This window comes from Drosophila willistoni, assembly GCF_018902025.1.
Source record: "Drosophila willistoni isolate 14030-0811.24 chromosome 2L unlocalized genomic scaffold, UCI_dwil_1.1 Seg196, whole genome shotgun sequence".
In the NCBI taxonomy this organism is placed as follows: Eukaryota; Metazoa; Arthropoda; class Insecta; order Diptera; family Drosophilidae; genus Drosophila; species Drosophila willistoni.
The window spans coordinates 5,896,723-5,923,927 of record NW_025814048.1 but is presented as its reverse complement, the minus strand read 5'-3'; the positions used below and the strand labels follow the sequence as shown (position 1 = coordinate 5,923,927).

At 35.0% G+C, this 27,205-nt stretch overlaps 1 protein-coding gene across 2 annotated transcripts; it reads right to left on the bottom strand.

Annotated features, from left to right (window-relative positions):
* Window positions 1–836: 836 nt before the first annotated feature.
* On the bottom strand, window positions 837–27,108 carry LOC6640443 (heterogeneous nuclear ribonucleoprotein K homolog). Of its 2 annotated transcripts, XM_002063231.4 has the most exons (9): window positions 26,914–27,108; window positions 14,716–14,827; window positions 14,600–14,656; window positions 13,015–13,058; window positions 11,772–11,844; window positions 11,608–11,703; window positions 2,248–3,201; window positions 2,014–2,183; window positions 837–1,343 (listed from the first exon to the last, which is right to left on the bottom strand). In XM_002063231.4, the coding sequence occupies exons 2-9, from the start codon at window positions 14,806–14,808 to the stop codon at window positions 1,313–1,315; spliced, it is 1,518 nt and encodes a 505-aa protein (XP_002063267.1). In that variant the 5' UTR covers window positions 14,809–14,827; window positions 26,914–27,108; the 3' UTR covers window positions 837–1,312. The 2 variants fall into 2 exon arrangements, with proteins under 2 accessions (XP_002063267.1, XP_023037893.1); XM_023182125.1 differs by lacking the exons at window positions 13,015–13,058; window positions 14,716–14,827; window positions 26,914–27,108 and having other exon boundaries at window positions 14,600–14,650.
* Between the last annotated feature and the right edge of the window lie 97 nt (window positions 27,109–27,205).

The following is a 27,205-nucleotide window of genomic DNA, read 5'->3' as shown; positions in this document are numbered from 1 at the left end:
TTCTGCGCAAGCCGACAACACAAATTTTTGACTATTTTTAAGAATCATGTTTTTATTATCATTATAAATATTTATCTGTTGAATTTATTTGTTTTAACTGTCAATTTTTTACAAAGACCAGCAGCTGTGGCCAAAGGGTTGGACGCTAAATACATCCATACTTAGGCCTGGGATTCGAATCTGGATTCTGGTTCTTCAGTTGCCTTGGCTCTTTAGATAGAATTATCTATTGGGTGAATACCCAACGAGGACTGCAATCATGTTTTTATTTACTGTCAGTAACTATATTTTCCATTAAGAGTGCTATTTAAAATTAATGAATGAAATCGAGGTTTAACTTGTTAAAAATTAACTGAAAATTGGTAGATTAAGAATTAAAACTTTACAAAACACTGTAATCTTATTTACACGCGGAAATTTGTATCAGTATAGTCGAAAATCACAAATAATTTAGTTATATCAAGATATCTTTTGGCAAGATGAATGTTAATAAGCATTGATAGACTCTCTTTTCAAACATTTTGCAGCAAAATTAATTTCATCTGGAAAAAACTACCAAGATCTCTCAATCAAAAAAGAACTGTTGTGTCCTAATAATAATTATATTACTATACTTTACCCAAGACAAGCATGTTGGCCATACTCTCATACAGTCATACTGATAACAAGAAATTCAAAATAAATTTTTAATACTGCAAAGCCTAGAAGTATGCAATGCTAATTTATATTTCATACATCTTTATTGCCGCTGAAATTTCATTTTTCCCATTTTTCTTTTAAATTTGTATTTTCTATTTCCAACACATATGTACATACATATATTAAAAACAAAGCAATCTTTCTTTATATTTTATTTGTTCATTCTTCTTAATATACAGAGTTGTTTTCATTTCTTTGTTTCAAAAAAGGATGACTTTCCTTTTGGCCTAGACGTTAAAGAACATGGCCGCACACATACACATAGTGATTAGACGTATATATATATATAGATTATATATATATATATATATTTATGAAGATATTTTCCGTTTTTACTTAAAACTTAGTAAAGAAATCAAAAGAAATTTTTGTTTCCATATATATATATATTATTTTTGGGGGTGGTGGCGCTTCTTTCCTTCCATCAGCATCATCATCGTTGCTCTTCTGGCTCTCCTCCTCCTTTTATGTTGGACTTTTCCTTTTTGTTGTTGATTTGGGTGTAAATTTTAAGCAGCACATCTTTTCTTAATATTCATGTTGTTGTTGTTGTTGTTAGTATCGAGTTATTGTTAATGTTGTTGTTGTTGGTGGTGTTTATGTTGTTGCCCACTTAAATGTTTCGTCTGCCATTTTCGTGAACGCTATAGAAAAAATTCAGGGAGAGAGAGAGAGAAAAAAGTTGTTGTTGGCATTTAATTAATAAAGTTTTTAATGAGCAGAAAAATAGAGGGATAAAAATGTATCTGTGTATATGTATGTGTTATATGGAAAGGGGGCGAGATAACTTGGATGAATATGGAATGTAAATATAATAGTAGACACATTTTTTTTAGTACTTCGATTTGTTAATATGCGCACTGTGGAGAAAAAAAACAAACAAACAAACAACAAATGAAGAGCTTTAAATACACGCCATAAGAAGACAAGGGATTTATTGTTAATTTTATTAAAGACCAAACAACAAAATCACTAGTCTTCCATACGGAATGCATTCCACCACACACAATTTTTGATTTTATTTTGTTAACCCAGAGTTAAGTTAGAGAGTTAAGAGTTAGTTAGCAGTTGGTAAGAGAAAACAGATTTTAGCAAGCACACGCGATGGATCGGATGGGAAGGGATGATGATGATGATATATATGTATTTGTATGTGTATGTGTATTGTTGGGTTAAATGGAATTTTGTTGATTGAGATTTTGTTTTTTTTTTTAAGAAATATGATGAGATATGAGATGGCATACTTGTTGTTGGATCGGTTTGATTGATTGAGATTGAGAAGAGACTTGATTTTAATTTGATTGCGACACCAACCTCTGTTGCAGCAGATACTGGGCCATTTGTATTTGCTTGGGTGTGCCCGATATGGTAATGATGCGATCATTTGAATTGGGCAGGGGCTCATCGATTGTAATATAAGCACTCGATTCGTTCCTGATGCGACGTATGCGGCCACCTCCTTTGCCTATAATGGCACCAGCCAACTGAAAAGACAAAACGTAAACTTTAGTTAATAGGACTAAAAGAAGTAAACTAATAGTCACTCACCTCCTTTGGTATGGTAACCTGTGTACTATTATTGGGATCGTGTCCTTGAGGAATATTAGTTGGAGCATTTGAACTGCCATTGGAGCCGCCACCACCAGCATTGCCGGCTCCACCGCTGGCATTGAAACCACCGCCTGAACCACCATTATTAGCACCGCCTCCACCAAGGGATCCACTGTTAGCATTGCCATTGCCCAAGCTGCCGCCGCCTTGTGTCTGGCCAAAGTTACCCAAACTGGGTAGACTATTGCCGCTGCCGCCTTGATTTGGATTGAAGCTACTCAAGCTTGGCAAACTGTTGGTACTCTGATTCTGACTGAAATTGGTGCCACCGTTGCCTCCAAAATCGCCACCGCCGAAGCCATTATTGCCAAAATTATTTCCACCAAATGGTCCGCCGCCGCCACCAAAGCTATTGGCACCAAATCCTCCAGAGCTACCGCCATTATTGCCAAAGCCATCGACATCACCGCCACCGCCGCCTCCAACTCCATTGTTGGCCCACGGGTTGATGAATGGATTATCACCACGTTGTCCGCCGCCACCGCCTAGATTGCTAGATCCTCCATTACCACCGCCGCCGAAGCGATCCCGGCCACCACTACCACCGCGACCTCCACCACCGCCGCCTCCTCCGCCATTGTTGCCAAAGCCGGCTCCCCCGTTGCCAGATCCGCCGCCGCCGCCGCCTCCATTGCGGTTATTGCCGCGCTGACTGGGACGAGTGCTGCCACTGCCAGTTCCATAGCCACCATATTCATCGGCATAGACGCGATCAAAGTTCATGGGATCATAATTGTGAATGGCCCCCTTAATGGGCGTGTCCCGTGTTAGGGTAATAACCTCACGCACCGCCTCAATGACTTGACTCTGCTTGCCGACAGTCTGGACAACGCGATCTGTACTCTGTGGAGCCACATTGCTAAAGACCTTAAGGAAACGGCAACCAATGCGCTATAAAACAAAAAGAAAAACAAGAAAATAATTAGTTGAAGTTATTGCAACCTTAATTTCTTATCATTTGTATTACAGCCCCCTAGGTTATGCTATATGAAAAAGATATGATTTGACATGATTTTGTCCAAAAATTCATCGAATATTTTAGGAAAACCCTTGTGGTATCTATTACTATCCTAAAAAGTTTAACAAGTGTCTCTAAACCACGATCCAGCAGTATTCATTTGCAGCCCCTTGACTTATGCTATGCAAAATATATTGAAACTCGTTTCTTTGAAATTCTCAGGGTGTGTGATTTTTTCCAAGAATTTCACAAAAAAATGAAACCAAAAGAACACCCAGAAAGTAAGGGCGCCTTTTTAAGGCATCAAGAACAACGTTTGGTCAAGGTTCATATGAAGGTTTAAATCAATTTTGACCATGACACTGACCCCCCACTGCATAACTGTTTGTGTATGTGTGTGTGTGTGTGTGTGAGAATCCTTAGTAAAAGCAGCTGCTGCTGTTGCTGACTGACAGGACGAAAAAAAAAAATGAAAAGGTATCAAACAGAAGCATCTTCTCTACCTGCGTCCACATTTCATCATCATACCGAGGCAGCTGCGCGCGGCTTTGGTTGCGCTTCTTCTTCCTCTTTGCTACCCAAAAAAAAATGTAAAGTGACAGGAAGTGCCCCTCTTCTCTCGACACCTCCCTCTCTCTTGTGCTACCCCTCTCCCATCATCAGTGCATGTGTTTGTCTGCAGCGGAAGTGTAAATGTGAAATTCGATAGCCACTTAAGAGGTAGAGACGCGACAAGAGAGGAACAAGGAGAGGAAAGAGTGAGTGAGTGAGACCGACAACAACAAACTGATTTCCTTGATATGCCTATCAGGCGGGCTTCCTGTCGAGCCCCCACCTATTCCCCATCCCCATCAATTTTTCCTTGCTGCTGGCTCCTAGTTTCCTTTTTCCCTTTTTTTTTGGAGTTTATGCCTCGACGATTGCATCATTTCTAAGCCCATTGCGTGTTTTCTCTTCCTTTGTGTGTGTGTGTGTGTGTGTGTGTAAAAATGTGTGTGGCCAAATGACCAAATGCTGCGTCATGTTTGTAGTTTCCACCATGTCCCCAACTAACCCCCTATAGGCGACAACTCGTTGCGTTGCGTGTTGTACTGAGCCCCCAGACAACAATGGCGACATCAAAAATTTAACTAAAGTGCTTCTTCTGCGCCCCCCATTCTCCTTGTCCTTCTGTTATCTCCATTAAAAATGGAAAGGACTATGGATGGGTGGGGGAAGAGTGGAGTGAGTCATTGAATTTTATTATTAAATTTAAACATGACAACATATTTAGAATATAAAAGGAGACGACTCTTTGTCTCTATCGCTATGTGTGTGTGTGAGTAGTATGCGTGTGACACACATAGATAAAGTAAGAAAGAAGAACAAAAAAAAAGCTTAGCATGCTTTTGGGTTGACACTTGAGAGAAACAGAGAGAGCGAGCTTAAAGAGACCCTTGTCACAAAATAATGCAAGAAATTTAAAACTTTGTTGTTGTACCTTGAAAAATTATTTCCGTTTTTGTTTTCTTTTCAAACTTTTTTTTGTTTTCAATTTTTTTTTTAAATTTCTATTTGACACAATTTCACAGTTTTGCCACACGAAGTGCACCGAAAGAATCTAGAGAGTTGGATGAGGAGCGGTTAACCGTTCACGACCAGCTTCAATGTTGAACTAATTGGGTTCAACGTTTTACAGTTACCATGTAAGGATACGACGACGACGAGGACGACATCGACGACGATGTAGCAAGGCAGAGAGAGAGAGAGAGAGCCCGGCGACGCTGCAGAGCAGGAGATAAAGAGAGCATAGCGACAGAGAGAATGAGAGAGTTAGCAGCAGCAGCAGGCTGAGACAGGCATTTAATACTCTCCTGTTGTTGTTGTTGTTCCTGCTGCTGCCTGTAGGATACGCAGCAGGCTGCTGTATAATAGATGGCAGCTGCTGCTGCTGCTGCTGTTGCTGCTCAGGGGAAAAAACGGAACCGGTGTATTTTTTCGCCTTAACAATTTTTTCTTTTCTTTATATTTTTTTGGCATTTTCATATATGTATGTATATATTTTTTTATTGTTCTTTCATATTTATTTATTTATTATTTGTTTTCTTGTTGTTTCTTTTTTAAATTTTTTTTGAGACAAAACGCATGCGCAGGAACTTGCCGCAAAATAAAATAATAAGCAAAAAACCAACAACTTCTTGACACTACTTTGGGGGTTCACATAAATTTCTTTACAAGTTTGTATGTATTTTAGTTTGAGAAAAAAAATAAAGAGAGCAAAACTTTAATTTAGGCAAAGGGAAGAGCAAACGATTTGTCCACCATAAATTGATAAGCAAAAACAATCATCTTAAGACTTCAAAAATACCCTGTAAAGACAAGCACTAGGACAAGTCCAACTGATGGTATTTATAAAGTAGATGAAAACTATAAAATTCACATTTAATGATCAGAGAAACAGAGAGAGACATAGAGGGGGTAATCCACTCTCCCATTCCAACTACTAATAAACTAAATGTACATAAATCATTAAAAACAACAAATTGAAGGGATTATAATTTTCTCTAGCATATTAAGCCAAGAAACGTGAGGTTTAAGCATTTTGCAATTACAAAAGTTTGCAAAAGCTAAAGTTGCGATTAAACTGAAAATGCAAGCCACTTAATTTTCCTTATTTACTTAATTGAAAAAGTTTTCGTTTAAATGTTTACCCACTGTTTCTCCCACAAAAAAACAAAAATTATAAAGGAACAGGAAGCAACAACTAATTTGATGTTGAGAACATACGCAAAACCTAAACCGGATATTGATAAGAAGGCCTCTCCTTATCTCACCCTCTCTTTTGCTGGCTCTACACTCGCTCTTTCCGTTGTCTTAGACCTCCCCCCTCATCGTTTTTTTTTTTTGTTTCCTGCGGCATGTCTATTTTCATTTACCTTCAAATAGAGCAAACTAAAACTAAAACTTCTTAATCAACGTGATCAAAGTTTTTCCAGAAATATGTCAAGAAAACAGATGTCCTTAATGAAGAAGAAGAAGAAGAGCAGCAGATAGATAGTTAGCGGTACAAGAGGGGAACGGGCGGCCGGCATTCTTACAGCTGCCTTCTAGGCAAAGGAATGTCACATATACACGAACATACCAGCATGCACACACACATACATACTTAAATGTGTTCCTGTAGTGTGAGTAGCACCTGTTAGGCATTCATTAAAAGAGGGAGAGAGCCAGCAACAGCGAAAGATAGAGAAAGAGGCAAAGCAACAATTGTAAGCCTTAGGCAGCAGCAGCAGCAGAAGGTAGACGACGACAATGAGAATTAAAAGCAAAAAAGGAAAAAATAAACTGCCATTGGCACGCTGCATTTTGGTAAGGGCAATTTTTGGATTTACTTTGGATTCACCCAAAAATACAATGAAAAACGACGGCTGCACGCCGCTTGCACAGGATCAAAACGAGAGCGAGCGGGGGATGGAGAAGAAGAAGAAGAGTAGGAGATGAGCCCAACAGCTGCTGCTGCCGCTGCCGCTGCTGCTGCTCATTATTATTATTTTTGTTACCGCGCAGATGCCATCGGATGGATCAATGGCACAGGACAACAAAATTTAATGGATAACACATACTTTGTAACATGATCGAACACAAATGCACGCGTGCGTGAGTTTTAGAAAAATTATGAAAATGTGTTCAAAAACTAAATCCATCTGTGTTCATTTATTTACTTCAAGGTGAACGAAGCATTTCTATATATAGTAGGAGGATATCCGCTAAGTAAGCTAAGAACTTTAACTAAATTCAAACAAATGGCTTAAGAGTCTTTCTTCGATCCTTCTTAACCCTTCAATAGGTTCTCATCCTAAAGGTTAAAATAAAGTTACAATTTTCAACCCACTTATTTTCTTTATGTTTTTCTTTTTGTTTAATGAAATTTAGTTTCACAATGGCTTATATGCCAAGCTACGACAACAATGTTAATCTGTACTGCTAAGAAATATGTGAACAATTTTGATATTAATTTCGATATCTAAGCTAGTTATTGATATTGACAATAGAGCCTAACAAGCTTTTATAACAAGGACAATTTACTAAGTTCTTAGCACTATTATCTTTATTTCACAGTGTTTTTTTTTATGAATTTAAGAAGTACAAATTGTCCTTGTTTTTTAACATTTTATAATGTTTGTCACTTTAACATTTTGTTCATGAATTTTTCTAATTTATTTGATATTTTCAGAATCAAACTTATATGGAAATATTCAATATTTTCAAAAACCTGAGGAAATATTGTGGTCTTTTAGACGCAAACTTATCCTTATAGTCCTCTATATTAGATTCCAATCTTTTCCATCATTTTAGAGCCGGGATCTCTGTAAAATTCCGTCCTCGACGCCCATTTCTAATCTTAACACTTTTGGGAAAAGCGCCATAAGCCACCAGACTTCTAGTTCATATAAGAAAAACAGTTTCCTAAAGAAAGATGTGCCAAGGCTAGACATTTTACCATTCTAGGTTAGGTCAAGCCGATGGACCCATGGATCGATTGGGGTCCCTAGTGCTGTCGGATTTGCAGAATACCTAACGATAGCTTATATTTGTTCCCATATCCGTTTGTCTAGCGAAAGCCAAGAGTTCGTAAATAGTTCGTTTGTGCCTCATCCTGAAGCGAGTTCAGTTGATAGGCTCCCATCGCAGTCAAGGCTGAATATAACACTATATTTATTGCACCCGCTGCAGTTAAGTAAGTTTAGTATGTTCCCGTGAATAAGTTAATACAGACAGTAGGATCTTATCTTCTAAGTAAACAACTCAAAGACCTTGATGATTTGTTAATTTTGCATATTTAAACATTTGCATTTAAGTTTTTCGAAACATTCATATTATCTGATGTCCTTTTTCGCTCATCTGTCCCACATATACACAATTCGTTGCCAAAGAAAGATAACCTCCTGTTGGGCATTAACCAAACGACAAAACCGGCTTTATTTTTTTCTCAGAGAGAGAGCCAAGAGAGAAACAAGACCAAAGACCTTTTCATTCACAAAGGAAACAGCTGCTTAGCCAGTTGGCCGCAGCAGCAGCGCAACAAAGCTAAAAAGAAATGGAAGAGACAGACAGACTTCCTTTTTGAAACACACTGAGAAAAAAGGTAGAAACGACAAGCAGCATATGTACGCGAGAAGGAGAAGGAGGAGTGAGTAAGTATGTATGGCTCCATCTTTTAAAAGGCTGCATTAAGATCATCTGCTGGCAGACGAAGGAAAGGACGCGACGAGGACGACAGCTGCAACAATTTTTATATTCAAAAAGAGAGATGAGAAGAGGACGACACTAAGAAATTTATAATAACAAACGAAGACATTGCACATCCACGTTAAGCAAAAAGATGAAAAAGAAGCTACCAGGACTAAGGATGCTGTGCGCTTTGTTTGCCGCCTAGGACTTGTTGACCTCCATAGCGAGGAGCATACAAAAATATGAATATGCATGAGTTGGTGGAGACATAGATAGAGAGAAAGAGAGGGGAAAGGGGGCGAACTGGCACGCTGCAGACAGACAGACAAAATGGAATTGCTTTACGCTAAAAAGTATGCAATATTAAACATACTAAAGCGACAAGGAGTAATAGTAGAAAAAGAAAAAGGTTGAAAATGAAATATGCACATACAAACCAATTAAAATGCAGCCACTTTTGGCACAGAGACACAGACGTCAACGCCGACGACGACGACGTCGACGACTACAACAAAACTCAATTTAACTCATGGCTAATTAATGAGCCAGAGAGAGACAGATGGATAGAAGAGACGGCAATTGATTCCAGGATTTGTGTGCACAATTGAAAAACGCTTCAAATGGTCATGATGAAAACACATTCCACCAGAAGGAGGAGGAGGACGAGAAGGGGGAGTCTGAGAGGGTTGTAGTACCAAGTGCGTTATGAAAGAGTCGGCAGCAGCGCCACTCACCGAAGTAGATGTCAGCTGCAGATGCAGTCAGTCTCGATCTCTATAGCATGTGTGTGTGTGAGTCCGTGTGTGTGTGTGTGTGTATACCTGTCGTATCCAACAGTTAAATTCCTTCCCATGAAACTATGTGGCTCAGGTCTTACGTGTTTACCCCCAGCTCTAGGTATGTATAAAAAGTTTGTGAATCTATCGAAGCGCAGAATACACACACACACACAAACACACACATTGAAATGTTATATGTTTGACGGGCTTCAACTTCACGTGACTGAAAGGAATGAACCGAAAGGAGGCAGAGTAGAACTCTTTCTACCTTCTGCGGCTCCTTCCTCTGGTAAAACGTCAAAAACATGTCTCTTAACTGAATGCGGGTTATACACACACATACATTATTGTATGCATGTGTGTCTACATACATATAGTAGGACAATTAGGATATGTAATTCTGCTGCCTGCTCTAGCATAACATAATAATAATCATAATAACAAGAGAATTATTTCTTTAACGGCCTTCATTACAGACACTGACACACACACACGAAGAAACACTTTACGCTTGGCTAGTTGAACAGGACAAACAAAACGCAATGTTAATGACATCTTGACTTCCTTTAAGTCTAGTTTAAATATAGAGAATAGCTCTCATTATTGAAACTAGACAGAAAGCTGTATGGAATCTCGATAATTCAAAATGGCAAGGGAACAGAATTTTTTACGAATTACAAAGGTTTTCGATTTACCACCGGGCCTTCTGTCGACATTTTGTAAGCCACAAAAGTAAAGACTTTTCTACTTTGGCTATTCATGTGGCTATTAACCCTTTATTTGACTGCGTGCGGGTGTTCCCATAATAAATTCCATTCTGTTAAGAATTGAAGTTAATGTTGATGGATCAATTCCGAATTGTTTTGCCACATCAATTTCTTTTTTGCTCCATTATCAATATAGTTGAAATTATGTCTTGTTTTTGTAAAATTGATTGTGTTTTATGAGAACGTTTGCATGACAATTTTACGAATCGTCTTTACGCTTCAAAGAAAATGAGCCAACTAATATAAATCCAATAAGAGAACACCGAAATTTCGCACATGAAGGCGTCATGCATAATAGTCTGCGAGACCTAATCAAGCATTACGAATTACAAGAGGTTTTGAAACGAAATCGCAAATTATAAGAGGTAAGATCATCGCGTAGACAGAAAAACTTCGAATTAACGAGGGAACCAGAATGTATGGAGTTTTTACGAATTAACAAAGTTTTTTCAAGGGCAGTTTTTTACGAAATATTAATGTTTTCGATTTAGCATGGTTCGAATTATCAAGACTCGACAAATTATCGAAAATGTCAAAAGTTTCCGTTATATTGACAAGCATGGAAAACTATCTTTTAAAGTGAAATTCTAAAAATCATCTACATAAAAATGTACATAAATTTCATCACATCATAAACATTGTACCATTTGTTTTTAATTCGTTTAAAACAAAACTTAAAACCCCATAGTGTTATTATAAAATTGTTTAACAGTCGACCATAGATTTGAAATAAATAATTTAATAACATATGCTCTTGTTCTATCTTGCTAACAGAGACTCACATCTTTGGTTTTATTCGGTTAATTCGGTGAATACTTAAACAATAATTAAACATGTTTAGCAGAATGGTATTGGCCAATGAAAAAGTGTTAATTCGAATTTTGCGCACTTTGTTTAGTTTTTTCGACAGTTCAGACAGATAGATTGAAGTCAATACGAAGTATATTTAAGACCGTCAAAACTATATTTTCTCTCTTTTAAAGATCTTTCAAGGATCTAGTTCCTAAAACTAAACATTTCCTATTACTTCTTAATTCCAGTTCTTTAACTAGTTCTATTAATCCTTTACTGAAATTTTATTTTCCCATGCTGTATTTAAAATATACAATCTTAACCTTCACCTAGTTAAAATCATAAGACATTAAAAGTTTTATAATTGCATAATCGAGTACTTAAGTAGTCTTTGATCGATTATATATTATTTTATAAGATATTAAGAAGGGGCCACAAATGAAATGGGTTTGAATAAACCATTCCTTAAAAGGACATACGGATTCGGTCTAATTCCTCTTAACTTTGTTCTGATGAGCGTTTTGCAGGTCTATGTGGCACACCTACGTTCTCAAAGTCTAAAAATCTAACCTTAAAAGCTGGTTTTGATGAGGTCTTTTCTAAAAGAACATACGTGTTACCCTGATTCCTTTTAGTTTTGATTTCATAACCTCATTCCAGGAAGATCTCGCACTTCCCTTCTAAAATTCTAACAATTTATCCAATCATAAGTAATTCGTTCTTTACCCTATTATGATTTTGAACTTAATACAGATTATAGTACTATAAATCTACTTAATATGGTACTTACATCACGTATCTCCTTGATCTTCTGGCCACCTTTGCCAATAACGCATCCAGCCAAACTCTGATGAATCAATAGACGCACATCAAAGTCTTCATCGCGCTGTAAATTGCATTTAAATTGAAATTTTAGTAATTAATTTCATAATTTCTGCATTCCTTTGTACTTACCTCCTCAAAGTATTTCAGCATTTCGGTAATTATCTCCAATGTCGACTCGATATCCGCCGAAATTTGTATGGTGCTGTGTTCGGATATTTAACGTGCAGAGAAAATTTGTTGGTGTGATTTTTGTGTTGTTTTAATTTGTTTTTTTTTTTTTTTTTTTTTTTTTTTTTTTTTTGTGATGAGAGATTTATGTGGAATCAGAATAGAAAAAAAAAAAGAAAAAAGGGAAGGAAAAACCATATTTATATTGAATACACATTAATTACAAATGCATTAATTTTATACTTTAAAACTGAATTTAATAACTACTTATAGAGAGACAAAGAGGGGTAAAAGACAGCGAAAGAGAGTGACAGACAGAGCGGAAGTAAGTGACAGACAACAAAAAAAAGAGAATTTCTTAGAAAGAGAGAGATTTTTGGGTTGAAGTAAAAATATTTTGATTTTTTTTATTGGTTTTTTGGAACAAGGACACAGAAACACACAAAAGACAGACGGGCGGGGATTGGATTGGAGAACCTTCCAACAAAAAATATATAATTGGAGGGGGGAACAGCAAACGGCAATAATTTCCATTTTTAGTAGGTACTATAATTTATTACATTTGAAAAGTTTAATTCAAGCCGTGCAAGACTATTCTGTTAAATCTTGTTTAATTGATTGATTGATTGGTTAATCGATTGAGTGCCAAGAATTAGTATTGCATATTAAGTTTTAGTTAAGATTTAGTTTGTCTTATCATCGTCATCGTCATATATCCATATATCACAATAATCTAGCATCAAAATTACAGGACAACGCAAAAGAGAGCAGACAAAGAGAGAGAGAGAGAAAAGGAGAAATAGAGAGAAAGATCACGGAGTACGAGAAAGTGAGAATTAAAAGGGATATGGTGGTGGTGGACTCGGCAGATTCGGTCGGGCCAACAACAAGAAAAAATATTGTTTTTTTGATTTCCAAAAATATAAATCTCAAAGAGCATAAAGGAGGAAGGTGTTTATATAAAAAAATATGGAGATATCTCAACATTGGCTTTGTTTGTTTTTGTCGATCTCCGTTTCCGTTATACAATTCTTGGTTTTCTTAGTTTCTAACCTAAGGCTAAAGATCTCTGTAAGTTATATATTTGGTTTTTGTTTTTTATATAAGTAGTATATATATATTTATATAGTAGAGTAGGTAGATATGTACGTAAAAAAATTAAGAAGGTATTAAAAAATGAGATTTTTCATATTATATGGTTTACCGTTCGGGGCCTTGGGAATCATCGACAGACACTGTGGCTTTATACTGTTGTTTTTTTGGAGACGAAGAAGACACGGGCGGGCGGGCAATCGGTTGGTTGGTTGGTTGGTCATTCGGTCGTTTGATTGATTGATTGATTGGTTTTTATATTTTTTGGTGGGCGTTGGTTGGTTGGGCATTATCGGGCGGTCGGGCGGGCGGGCGGTCAGTCGGGCATTTGTTATTATTATAATCGGGCGTTGAGAAAATTATTCAGTTTTCATAGTTCGTTAACGCCATTTGAGGGAGCAGGAACCAAAACCAAAAGTTTTTTGTTTTTGTTTTTTAAAAAGATTTACAACAATGGGGAATATATAGTATGTGAGAGCCCATCATGGAGTTTTCAGATATATATATATAGATATAGATATATGTATAAAAAGAGATATAAGATATATTGTTGGAAAAAAAACGGGCAAACGGGCGATCGGGCGGGCGTTCGGTCGAACAATCGTTTTTGGTTGGGTTTTTTGTTTTTATATTTTTTATTTATATAGTTTTCATAGAGTTCCGGGCGGGCCAGTAGTAGTTCAGATTTCAGATTTATATATATATATATATATATATATATAAATACATATATTTCGGGTTAAACATAAACCATAGAAGACGAGACCCAGAAGACACGTTGTGCAGAGTGATGAGTGCGGGCAGACGGGCGGGCGGGCGTGACGATATACATATATACAGAATATATATATATATATGTATATTTTGGTCGTTTTTCAATTCAATTCGATTTATAATAAATGGTTACATAATGGGGCGTAAGAGAGAGAGAAAGAGAGAAGAGAGAGAAAATTTTTCATTTAGTTAAAAAAAAAAAACAGGTTAAAAAAGCGTGTAAAATTGTTTTCCTTTTTTTTGTGATTTTTTTTTTTAACAATTTTTTGGTTTTTTTTTTTAAAATATATATATATACAAATATTTGAGCGCCTAAATATTACTTTTTGAGAATTGAGTGAAAGAGAGACAGACAGAGAAAGAGAGAGAGTGAGAAAGAGTATAAGCAGAGTGCAGAGACCCGCCAAACAAAGATAGAGAAAAAAGTTAGTGAGCAGCATGTTCTTCAGGTTCAGGTATCCCAACCTAGAGATAAAGAGATTTACATATGTATATATATAAAGAGAGAGAGAGAGAAAGAGAGGGATTGAGAGGGGGAGAGATATAAGGGGTGGTGGCGGGAGAAGGATTTTAAGGGGGGGATATTTGTGGGTTGGAGTTTATTCTTTTGTTGATTTTTTATGGTTTTTGCCAAGACATTAGAGAGACACACTATTCTTCAGAGGGCTGAGCTTGGTCGCTGGAGGGGGGTAAAAATGTGTCGGGAGAGCATAATTTATTTAAGAAACTGTTTTTAAATCTTGTTTTTTTTTGGTTTTTTTTTTAAGGTTTAAGTGAAAATAAAATAATACTAGACGCTTCAATTTTTGTGATATCATTTACGCACTTCGATGTTTTATATCGAATTTTCGTGGTTTTTTTTTCTATATATTTTTTTTTGTAATTTTTTTTTTTGTATTTTTTTTGGTATTTATTAATAGTACCTGAGTTCGCATCTTTTGTATATGCTGTCCACCTTTGCCAATAACTGCGCCAGCAATCTAAAGAGATATAAATTAATGAAATATTTGTTACAAGTTTCTATTATATTAGGACTTACACTGCTTGGTATTAGTATGCGTACAGTCTCCTCATTACGTCGATTCCGCTTCTGATCTTGGGCTGCATCACCATCACTACTTTCACGTTTCATTGTCGGTTCAATGATGTTCCTATAAAAACAAACAATAAAAAAAACTCAATAAATCACCTAGTCGACACGGCAGTAGGTTAGATAACTTTAGAGGCAACTGGGCAACTGAAATTGGAATTGGATCAGTTAACAATAAGTCAAATAAATATGAGACACACACACAGCTGCCGCCGTGTTTCAATCATTGTGGGTTGACAAGAGTCAAGTTGTTGTTATTGTAAGCCGCAATTATAAAACAATTCCAATAGACAACAACAAAACACAGTTTCCATTTCAAATTCAACTGGTTGTTGGGCTTTGCTGTCTGTTATTTTTTTTTGCTCTGCTGCTCACTTGTCTCAGTTTTATTTTTCTGTACAATTGGAAGTGGCATCTACCCAACTTGACTTGCAGCAAAATGTTTTGCCGCCCCCTGATCTCCGCCTTGATTTATCCATCTATCTATCTCCGCGTCGATGCTTCATCTAAGGAAATACCAAACAGCCAACGCTTGTAGAAAACAATATTTATTTTGTTATACCCTATAGAGTGCACTTGGGTTATATTAAAATTGCCAAAGCGTCGGTAAGTGCTTTAAAAAATAAACGAAAGAGCTTACTAAACAGAGATCTTAGTGGTAGCATTATAAGAGTCTAAGAGTCGCTAGATGCTTCTAATTAAAACTATCTATATATTATGAATCACTGTAATGCTTGAAAATCAATGATAACACATAGCTAATTTTAAGATGCTACAAAGTCCTCATAATGGAATATATGAATCCCAAAAACTAACATTGACAAGCTTTAAACATTTGCTTTCAAAGGTAGATACCTTAGTCCCAGAATCCTCCACATAATATCTAATTTTTTTTACTCTTACCCGTCGAATTTTGACCCATTTTTGCCGTGCTTTAACTCATTTTAAGATGTTCAGTGAAAAGTAATTCGGACTAAAACTAATAAAACTAACTTACAAATTGTTAGTAAAACATAACTAACATATTCTAAAACTTTTTGAAAGATATTATGTGTTTAGATTATGACCTTTTTGAAATATTAGTCAAACTTTGCTTGTGAAAATCTTTTTTTGCTTCAGTTATTGCAATTCCCAACTAGTTTTAGAAGAAAATTATAGAATAAGTTCTATCATCTATCAGACATGATTATTTATATTGAAAAAGCCAAAGAATATATAAATTTCAAATCCGACAAACTCATGCCAAATCGATAGAAGCTATACTAATTATATTTGATGCAAATTAACAAAATTGTAATTAACAAAACTTTGAACTTTGTCAGACTTTTCAAACAGAAAATTTAAACCTTTGAAAGATTTTTAGAGTTTTTATCTGTGCCAAATTCCAATAAGATCAGGAGACTGTATAATAAAGCTACTACTTTGGAAATAGAAACGCATTTATATTGAAAAACAATTCGGAAACAAAATGGGGCCTATCTATATATATATTATAAACTAAAGAGTATCTTAAAGTCTGCCTACCAATATAGACAATTTTACTTATTTATTTTACATTTTTTAACAAGTAGGTAAAAACAAAATGTATGACAATTGACGAGCACTGTCTACCCACAAGCCCAAAAAGGCAAGTAAATAAATCCCTCTTGTTGACTTTACTTCTTTTTTTAGCACTTCAGCTCTTTTTTTTCAATTGTTAAGTTGTCAAAAATATGTCCAGCAGCAGCCACAAGCAATTCCAGCCTCAATGGCGACAGATTAAATGGTGGCGCAGCAGCAGCAAAGACAATGGACTCTGACTCAGGTGAATGAATGTTGTGTGTGGGAGAAAATTTAGGGCTACAATTTATAGAAGAGATAGAATTGCTTCACTGAGGGGGGAGATCACTTGCTTTCAAGTGAATGGAATTGGCTGCTTATGGTAGCAAATTTTTTAAATTTGGATTGTGACGATCAAATATCAAATTTCCTAACCAAATATTCAACGAGATTAAAGATGGTAACACTGGATACTTCGAACGAGGAATCCATCTCCCTACCAAATATTGAGATTAAAATTGTTAACAATCGATTTCATATAATTCCTTCTTTGAGGTGTTTTATAAAGTAAACTTGGACTCGGTATAATATTCTTAGAGTTCTTGCATCAAATTTGATAATAAATAAACTAGCAAAAGTATATATTCATTGTACTTTTGGGAATTTGAATTAAATATGATTAGGATGACGATGACATACAAGATATACTGAAAATATTATAAGATTCAGTCTTATCACAAATTCTTAGACTATTTTTATTACCAAAATGCTTCTTAACAACATTTTCAACTGCCAATTCTTAAGTCAATTCTACTATTAGAAGTTGTTTTGAAATTTTATGACATGAAATGGGAATACATATAGTAAAATAATGAAGCAAAGATTAAATATAAGATATTTCAACGAAGTAATCCCAATCACTAGACGTTACATTTGACTATAGTTATTCAGTTAATGCTTCTAATTAGTTAATCTACAACTTTTTGCAATACAATAGCGGAATAATTTAAAGAACCCAAGTATTTATATTTTGACTGTCTTCTAAAACGACTTAAATACCTAAATTCTAATCGTTCTTCTGCTAATTAGTTCTATATAATCTTTGTAAAATAGTTTTCTTCTTTTAGAAGTAATTGAATTAATTTGTTTAGAACAAATTCAGTTTCAAATTGAATTATTGTGTATATTTCAATCTCAAACTTATAGTTTTATATTATATATGTTAAGTGTTTTCAAACTCTTTTAGAGTTTTAAACATTTACCTATTTTAATTTTTAGATTATCACAAAATGGCTGTTGATTTTTTTATAGTTTTGTCACTTAATGTCAACTAAATTTCATATTGTCTTTGTATATTTGACACACACTATATATGGAAATATAGGATATGATGTGGATTGGTTATATAATAATATTCACTTCTGTTCACAATAAACAAGAATACAATTTAGAAATCGAAAGAGACCACGAGAAGAAGCTCCTACTTGATGAACTGTATAAAAACTAATGAATACATTTTCCCAGAAATCGCCACTATTTATACCCGAAAGGTGAAAATCCTTTGAAAAAGTTTTCTGACCAATGAGGATATGTTATAGACAGAATTGGTTAAAAACGGAAATGGCCTGACCAATAGAAATCGTACAAATGTATTGAATGTATAGTGACAGGACACATCGTAAAAGGGGAAATGTTAAGTTATGGATTGAAAGGATCACTAGGCAACCAGAGTAGAGACCTAAAAGCTAATTGTCTCCAAAAAATTGACCACAACAGAAAAATATCCAAATAGATAAGGGATAGAAAAATATAGAGACAAATTGTATGTAGACAGAAATGCATTATAACCATTCTGCATACATATAGAGGGAGTGAGAGAGAGAGAGAGAGAGAGAGAGAGCGAGAGGAAAAACGAGTATGTGGAACAATATTATATAATATCCTGCCTCCTCCTCCATATCAATCCACATATCCCATTATCATATACATTTGTATATAAAGTTGTGTACATACATATATGAAAATTATATAGTAATTGCCTTTAGATAGTGGGTGTTGGGGGAATTAATGAATTCACAGTTTAGTATTAAGGCTAATAACCAAATAGAAAGCCCTCCATCAAGTCTTTTAAAACAATATACATATAGCCACCATATCTGAGGACTATGCATAAAGATGCGACTGCAGGTCTCTCTCACTCACTCTATATGAATTTTAAATTAATATTCAGCTGAATGTTTTCACATTATGCATATTTTAAAGGGTCCCTCTTCAAGACAAAGTCAGATAGACCCTTTAACTATTTATAATAATAGGTTCGAGGTTAGATTTTAGTAACTCCTACTACACACACTGCATTTACTTCTCATATCTCCTTCTACTCTTTCTTAGACTAAATAACCTGTGTGAAATGCAACAAATTGCTTTGACCTGTAGTACACAAAGCATTATAAATGACTGACGTGTAAGATCCTGAATACTATAAAATGGAAAGAAAAAAGTATAGACTACCCATAGAATAATAAATTCCATCAAATTAGTGCAATTTTCGATAAAAAAATGTTGTACAAAACTTGACAACTCACTTACAGAAATTGATTAGATCCGGAGTTATCCGAAATTCCATCAATTTCAATTGTGGACTAAGGCTATTTGAGGATATTTAGAATAGAATACTGGAAAAAGTCCTATCTTGAGTATAAGAAGCAGATTTTGCATTCAAATTGTCTTTTCAACGGATTTTTTTCAAAAATTACAAAGCTCTTTTATTATAAACATTCTGTTTATCACTCAAAGCTTTAGAAAATAAAATATTACAAATTTAAACGTTATACATTCAAATACAAACAACTTCTTTTGCAATGTTGTAATAGCAATTCTGGAGTTCTGTTTTGTGATAAAAATTATTATATGCTACTGTGCCTTCGCTGTTTTTATGTGATATAGTGGACCGATCTGTCGGAGTCCGAGATATTCAAAAGAGATAATCCTGCAGTATACAGTGGCAGACGTGCAAATTTTCTGGGAGGAGGGCCATATTTATGTGGCCTAATAATGAAAATGACAATACTTATCATCAAAAATTGTTTTTCAGCCTGATTTATACACTTTTGCATGCGCTTACACCAATTGTCGAAGCAGATTTCCACTCCCTTTGAGATACCTGCAAAACATGGTTTTTTAACGCCTCAATAGTATCTTCTGGGGATGTTAAACACGACCAAAAGAAATTATTGGGGGTCAAGTTGAAGCTGTACGGTGGTTGACCCATCAAATCGACGTTTTGGCTGGTCAGAAAGACGCTGGTTAGAGCAATGATCATCTTACCTTGTTTATTTTTCGAATATTTCGGAAGATAGTTTTGCCGAAAAAACAGGAGACCATTTGCTTTAAAGTGTTTCTACCACGAACAAATTTCTAAGGATTCGACTTGTCTTCGAAGACTCACACGGTCAATTGCCGTTGTGAGAGAAAGGATAGCACCAAAATGTTTACGTGTTAATTCCATTTTTTGGCAGACAATTCAAAAAACAATTCATGATTGAATGACAACACATTCTGGTAAAAAACAAAAATGTCAACCATTCCAATGGAAATATCAGATTCCACCTGCCTAGATATAAATAATAAAGCAGCCTTCATAGAACTTGTCTCGTTGAGCTGACCAGAAATATAGGAAATGAGGGAAATTCGGTCCCAAAAGTATGCAATAGGTTGGCCAAGAATTTGAGTTTTGAAAAATTCTGCGGATGAAGAAAAATTCTAAAATCAAGCATTGCTTGAGGACAACTTTTCTGTTATAAGGCATACGAAAAGCTATAAACCTTTTGCATATATTGAATACTTTCAGCCTATTGCATACTTTAAGGAGCTTATTTTCCTCATTTTACAGTACTAGATCCGCCCATATGTATATTTTACGCGTCGCACTCTTCTTACGGAAATCCTTTTTCCAAGGCAAATTTTTCAAATTTGAATATGAAATTTAGCCTGATACAAAAGCACTACCATAAAGAGACCTGTGTCCTTTTCATTTGCGAAGGAAAAATATCGTCAAGATCCTTTGGTACTTTCTTTGAAATCAATTATAGACATAAAATCAAAGTATGCCAAAGCAATTGACACGTTTCGGATGTAAGTCCAAGCAGCAGGTGGACGGGCTCCCACATACACCGAACATTCCATCACAAATTTATCGATGTTGGCCGCACAATTTGCTTTTCGGATTTTTCTTTAAATTTAATAGAAAATTTATAATACTTTATGTTGCATTCTTAATTGCGTTGTGCCTGAGAGTTTTAACAGCCGTTCAAGACAGCGTGGCAACCCACAAACCACCCACAACCGAAACCAAATCAAACCACCATTTGGTCAGAGATCTAATTATAGGGCAATTGCCTGACTTAAGGCTCAAAAACCACCAGACATTGGACATTTTAGAAAGTTTTTGCTACCTCCTCTTCTGCTTCCCTTTCCATAAAACGGAAATGAGTAAAAACCGAAGACTGAAAACCAAATTGATTGCAAGAAAGAGAGCTAGAGAAATATTGAAAGTTAGCTCTTTAATCAAATATTTACAGCTTCCCTCCCTCGATTTGCCTCCACCCACTTTTCATTGCTTGATATATGTATTTTGTGGGGTGTTTTTCTGAAAGTGACATAAATGACAGGTAAGCAATTATGTGAAAATCATTTGATTGCTGTCCACATTTTCCTGTTCAAATAGCTTTTGACAGGAACAGGACCACGACCAGGACCAACAGTGTTTGGCGGTAAGCACACGCGCGCCCAATGAAACTCAGCAACAACAAAAACATGAACATGACAACAATAAAATACAAAAAAAAAAAACAAAAAAAAAAATAATAATAATTTAAGTTGCGCTCCAAAAGTTTTTCGTTTTTGTTTTTTTCGTATAAGGTCCCCTCCCTCAGGACACACACATACATGCACAGGTGGGCTCTGACCACAAAAAAAACCGTAATACAACTCAAGAGGAGAGCAGCAAAGGGAAGGGGCATACGGACTATGCGGTGAGCGCGGTTTTTCTGTTGGAAAGAGAAACATATTTTTGCCCATTGGTTCTATACTAAGCTAAAGATGGCTTCGTGACACGAAACAGTCGTAAGATCAGACAAGTGCTCTAGTTAGAAGACCAAAATATTAAGTCCTGACAAGAAAATTTAATCAAAAAAGGAATAAATAAACTTAAACTACTTTAATCTAATTATATCGACTTTTTAAAGAACTGTAACTAACATTTTGGTTAAATAAAGTTCTGAGCTTACATTAGTCACTAAGAAAATATTGTAGATGAATAAGAATATATTAAGAGAAGGTGAAACAAATTTGAAACCTTTTTTCCTTTGGACTCTTCTCTTCATCTGCTTATCTCACCCAACTTATTAACTTATGATAGATTGGACCTCTTCTGATTATCTGAAGGCAATAATATCAACATTATCTATCAATTTATTGATATGTTGCCATATAAATTTAACGAACTTTCATTTACTAGGAGCTCTAATCAGCTTGATAAGCTTCATTAGTCGTGTCACGTTGTCATCACTGATTCAATGAGCATACGTACATATGTAGAGAAAAAAAAAGAGTTCTGATGCAGAGACACGCCTACCGATAGTTTCTTCCCTTTAGGTATACATACATATGTGTGTGTGTGTGTAGGTACCTTTACATATGTACATATATGCGCATTTCCAACTCTATAATTTAGCGGAAAAACAGCTAATGGACGTCCACAATGTGTCCAGTCCACCTAACAAACCACGCAAACTGGCTACGAAATAAAAAAAGAGGCAAGGGTACGTAAAGAGGTGGAATGTTCAAAGGGCGGGAGAAGGGGCGGTTGGGTAGGGCGGGTGGCATAGTCGGAAGGAAGTAGGAAATGCACACACAATTGACAATTCTCATATTGTCCCTTCACCCTGCGTCCCTGGGAAAAATAGATAGAATACGTTCGTTCGTCCTTCCCTCGCCACTTTACTCCGCTGTTTGTGTGTGTGTGTGCCTGTCTGTGTGTGTGGCCACTTCAAGGCTTTTTATGGACATGTCAGCGCATGGGCAAGCAGGTTGGCAGGCAAGCCATCGCGTGTCTCCGTTTTGCCGCCTCCTTCCGTCCCCGCTCTCGCTTACTCTCTATCTCTGTCTCCCTCATACTCTTCATCGACATCATCATCCACCTCCTGTGGCTTTGGTCCCTGCGCTAATAACTAATGTGCTTATGGCGTGTACGTGTGTGTGTGTGCCTGTATGTGTGTGTATGTGTTGTTGGTTGCTCTACCGACTTTAGTAAGAACTTTGTCTCTTCTTTTTCTTCTTGGTCCTTATCCCCTCTTAAACTCCCCCACAACACCCACAACCAAAATTGTTGTGAATTATTAAAAGGCTTCGATTGAAAAGTAGTTTTTCTTTTTCCCTATTTCCCTCCTCTCTTTTCTATACCATCTATTTTGGCTTGCCTTGTTATCGTCTGGCCTTCTTTTTTTTCTTTCTTTCTCTATCTCTTAACACTAATGAGTCTCACTCTGGAAGCAATTGCATCTTGTCTGGTCTAAGCAATCTATCTAGTTAATTAATTAACTAGTAAAATACGAGACAATATGAAATTTCATTTTGTTAATGTACAAAAATCAAGGTTGGCATTTTTAGTTGATATGTATATTTATTAGAGGCAGGGCAAATAACAAACAACACAACACGTTTTCGTTTTTTTTGTTTAATAAATTTGCATAAAAATACAACAACATTTGTCATTTCGTCTGAAGATGAAGCAAAAACAAAAGAGCAAAAAAAAGGCTATCAAAATACTTGAAAGCGGAACATGTTTTTAACGTTGTCACAAGCAAAAACGACGATAAAAATGTAGAAAAATATTTAGAAGCAACATCCGCCAAGAGGAGGGGCAGTTGAAAGAACAAAAAAAAATAAGCCGAGCGGGGGTAACAATTGTTCTCACGTGATTTTTTTTGTTCACTAGCTCTTTTTTGCTCATTCTTTGCTTAAAATGTCATAATGAAAATAGATCCTAAAATTTGTTTGCTGAGCAACTGAATAAGTGAGCGCAGTGAATTAAATAAGTGAACAAAATGAGTGAGTTGACACACTTAAGATGTTACATCTAGTTAGAATTTTCAAAAATAATTTTTTTGTTTGTGATATTTCGAATAATAAAACCCTATAGTTTTAAGAATATACTGTTAAAATTTTTATAACGATATTGAAAGTATTTTAGGTTTTATAGTTGTCTAACGCGCCGTGTGTGTTTAAATATTGTTAAATGCATACAGAATATATGTAGAAATTTTAAAATTAATACATTAAAAGGGCTTTTTAGAATTTATTTGTAAAATTGATTTTTTTGTTTACCTTTCTGACTAGATGTAACCCTTCAAAGAAGTGAAAAAATTAGTGAATTGACTAACTTCGAAAAAAAGGAAACAACAAATTCAAATAAACTTGAATAACTTAATAAAGATTATAATTAAATAAGTTTATTTTAGTTCGGTTTAATTTAATTTGGTTTTAACTATTTTCATGTTGTTTATCACCAGGAAAAAATTATTTTGATGGATTAGAATTCATGAAAGGAGATTTAGAAAATATTTTCAAAAAGTAAAGATTTTAGAACTAGAAAATTCTGTAATTTTTAAGGGAATCATTTCGTAAATTTGAGGATCTATAGAAATTGAACGAGTACTTCGAAAATTCTCTAGTTATCCTTCATAATCTTTTTTACTATTACATAAACGTAATTAAGAAAAAACTACTCGCTTAATCGCATTTCAAATTATAGTTTTTGAATCGAAGCATATTTTTTTTACAATAATCATTTCAATGAAAAACATTATTTGTTTGGGTTAAAAAAACTTTATCGAGATTTTTTAAAAATATGTACATATGTAATTGATTAGTTTTATAATATGATATTTTGGAATCCCATTTCAAATCAACAAACAATCCTGACGTCATATATGTAACATGACAAAAAGTTACATTTAATTTAGTTGCATCTCTAATTACAATCATGACGTCACACAGAACAAACTGAAAACTAATCTCTCAACGAAAAGAAAGAAAAAAATTAGCTTTTCCAACTGAAGGAACAAACACAACACAAAAAATAAAATAGAGAGATTTGACCCGTATATATATTTATTTCTTTCTTCCCAAACAATAATATATATGTATGTATATAGAGAAATTGATTGAAAAATTGAAATGCGGGCAACACAGCCTAAAAACCAAAACAGAAACAACAATAAAAAACAAGATAAATTATAAAATATTAAGAAATTATATATATACACACAAATACATATGTAAGTATAGACGAGAAGGTGCGGCACTTTTTTGTATCTAGGCCGCATCTGGGGAAATCATAGGAGCCAATAGTAATAGCAAACAAAATATTTATGTTTAGACATATTTTGCAGCAGCTACCCATTTGACTTTGTATTGAGTCCATGCACTTGGTGGCCAAATTTGAGACATTAAAATTGTGAAATAATAAAACTAATAGTATAGTTATACATCAAAGTAGCCAAAATTTATTAATGACATTGAAGAATTTTATATTGATGTATTCAAGATTGAGATATTTAAGATATTGGCAAAAATTTTAAAAACAATAAGATGCGAAAAATGTCTTTCATTTAGCAGTAAATCTTGTTTTTCGAAATAGTCACATGTTTATCATAAATTGTTTGGTTTTGTTCTTGAATTTCTTTATAAATTTGTTACATTTGTTTTTCTATTTTTGGTATTATTTCACAAATTTTTGTTGAATACATATTTATTTTATATGTATTTCAAAGTTTAAATCCATTTTCTGTAGTTTAAGTTGCAAATTAAAGTTTTTATTTTGTAGATATTTAGTTTTTTGGCCAAAATATAGCGCACCTTTTAGAATAAAGGCTCTTAAAATTATAAATTAATATTAATTAATTAATTAATAGATTTTAATATGTCCTTGGAAACTTGAGATGAAGGTTTAGTATTCTTGTTATTAAAAGATTTTTTCTAAATCGACATTGAATTTTTTTCTTGTTTGTTACAAATTCAGCCGTTTATTTACTTTTGCATCTAATATTTTGGTTTAAAATTAAATTTGCAAAATGAATAAGGGTATTTAAAAGTCGAGATTAGAATTTCAATTTCATTGTTTGATTGCATTGAGAACAAAGTTGTCAGAGAGCGACAACGACAACTGAAAAGGGATAAAGTACTCTATAGATAGCGACTTACAGTTAGAGATCCCCCCCGCCTATAAGAGAGTAAAGGTTAAATCATCTTCTCATCAATCATTTTTGGCGGAATGCCGATAACATGAGTATTGAATGTCTTCTTCTTCTCTACATTTTTTTATTCTGCCATAAAGCAGCATCCATGTCAATGTCAATGAACGCACGACGCAAATATCTTTGAGATTGCCTCATCACAAGACAAATTAGACGCTGCTCTCTGGCCTCCCACCACCCTCTCTCTCTCTCACTCTCTAACTCTGCCACTCTGTTAGTCAATGTGTCTCTTTGTCACATTCGTACACATTCCAAATATGACAAATAAAAGCGAATTTTATATATTTTTTTTTCGCAACAAAAGAATTAACAGAAACTGAAAATTGGCAAAAAAAAAAAAAACAAAAGTTATATTGCAGCTCCACAACATCTTTCCCCCCACCTACTCTCTCTCTTAATCTTTTGCCACACTACTCTCTCCGTCTCCCTCTTATGGCTGATTAACAACTGTTATGTCTGGCAATCGCAGCTTCAGCAGAGGCTTCCAATAACAACAACAACAACAACAACTCCATAGAGCAGCATACACGAAGAATATGAATAAAATATAGGTTAGGAGCCTCTTTTTCCTAATAAGTCTCTAACGGAGCAATGAACCCAAGACTTGTTGGTTTTTGCTATTGCTTTCGGTTGTTTTCAGTTTGGCCAGAGAAGAAGCGTGGGAGTTTTTTTTTTGCTTGAAACTATCGTATTTTTTGTTTTGATTTTTATCTTGGAAAAAGCAGAGAAGAAAAGAGAGAAAAAACAAAGATATGTAATTATATTTATGCGCCGGCACATGCGGTTAATTTGCCGCCTCTCACTCACTTCCTCTCTCTCTCACACAATCTCTTTCTCCTCATGTTTTTCACGCGCGCGTAAAACAACAACAACGACGACTCTGTATCCCGTTTTTTTTCTTCTACTTTTTGGCTGCTAGAAGCCGGCCTATATTGGTACAAGCGAGAAAGCAATAGAGCAGCAAGCATTCTTCTATGGCTTGGTGGTTGTAAATGTAAATAGGGGGAGAAGCGCAAAAGCAAGCCAAAAGAAAACAGGGTGATTGGAAAGGGGGGTGGGGGAGGAATGAAACTGCAAAAAATTCCCCAAATTGTATGTATGGGCACAAGCGAAGAAAAAACGATGTTCACAGTAATATGCACAGAAAAACGCACAAAATTCACTTTTAGACACAAGCGCGCACACACACATTGGCACATGTCCCTGCATTTTTATTTGTCTCGCAAATTCTTTTTTTTTCCTTGCCTCCTTTTTTTCGCTTTTGCTTGAGCGTCGCCTGGGCAAAACTCACCTTGGTATACTTTGTAGTTGTATTATTAATTCTTTCGCTGTTTTGCACTTTCAGCACTTACAACACTTTGCTTTTTTTATTGGAATTTGTGGTGTTCAGAATAAATATTTAACTTTTATTTTTAATTATTTTCAAGGCATATAAACACACAAACGAGCGGAGAAAAAGTTAACAGACTTGAAAAATGTGTTAACAGAATGCGGTGATGCCAGATGCTAAATAGGGGCTTTTTAACATACTGGCAATACTGGCCATACAGATATCGATAAATAGTGGTATTAGTAGTTTATCA

Excerpts from the sequence above, each read along its gene's own strand:
- LOC6640443 (XM_002063231.4), bottom strand. The coding sequence starts at position 14,808 with ATGAAACGTGAAAGTAGTGATGGTGATGCAGCCCAAGATCAGAAGCGG. Across the intron at positions 11,845-13,014 it reads GATTCCCAAGGCCCCGAACG|CACCATACAAATTTCGGCGG; the intron begins GTAAACCATATA and ends ATCCGAACACAG. Across the intron at positions 11,704-11,771 it reads TGCTGAAATACTTTGAGGAG|CGCGATGAAGACTTTGATGT; the intron begins GTAAGTACAAAG and ends TGCAATTTACAG.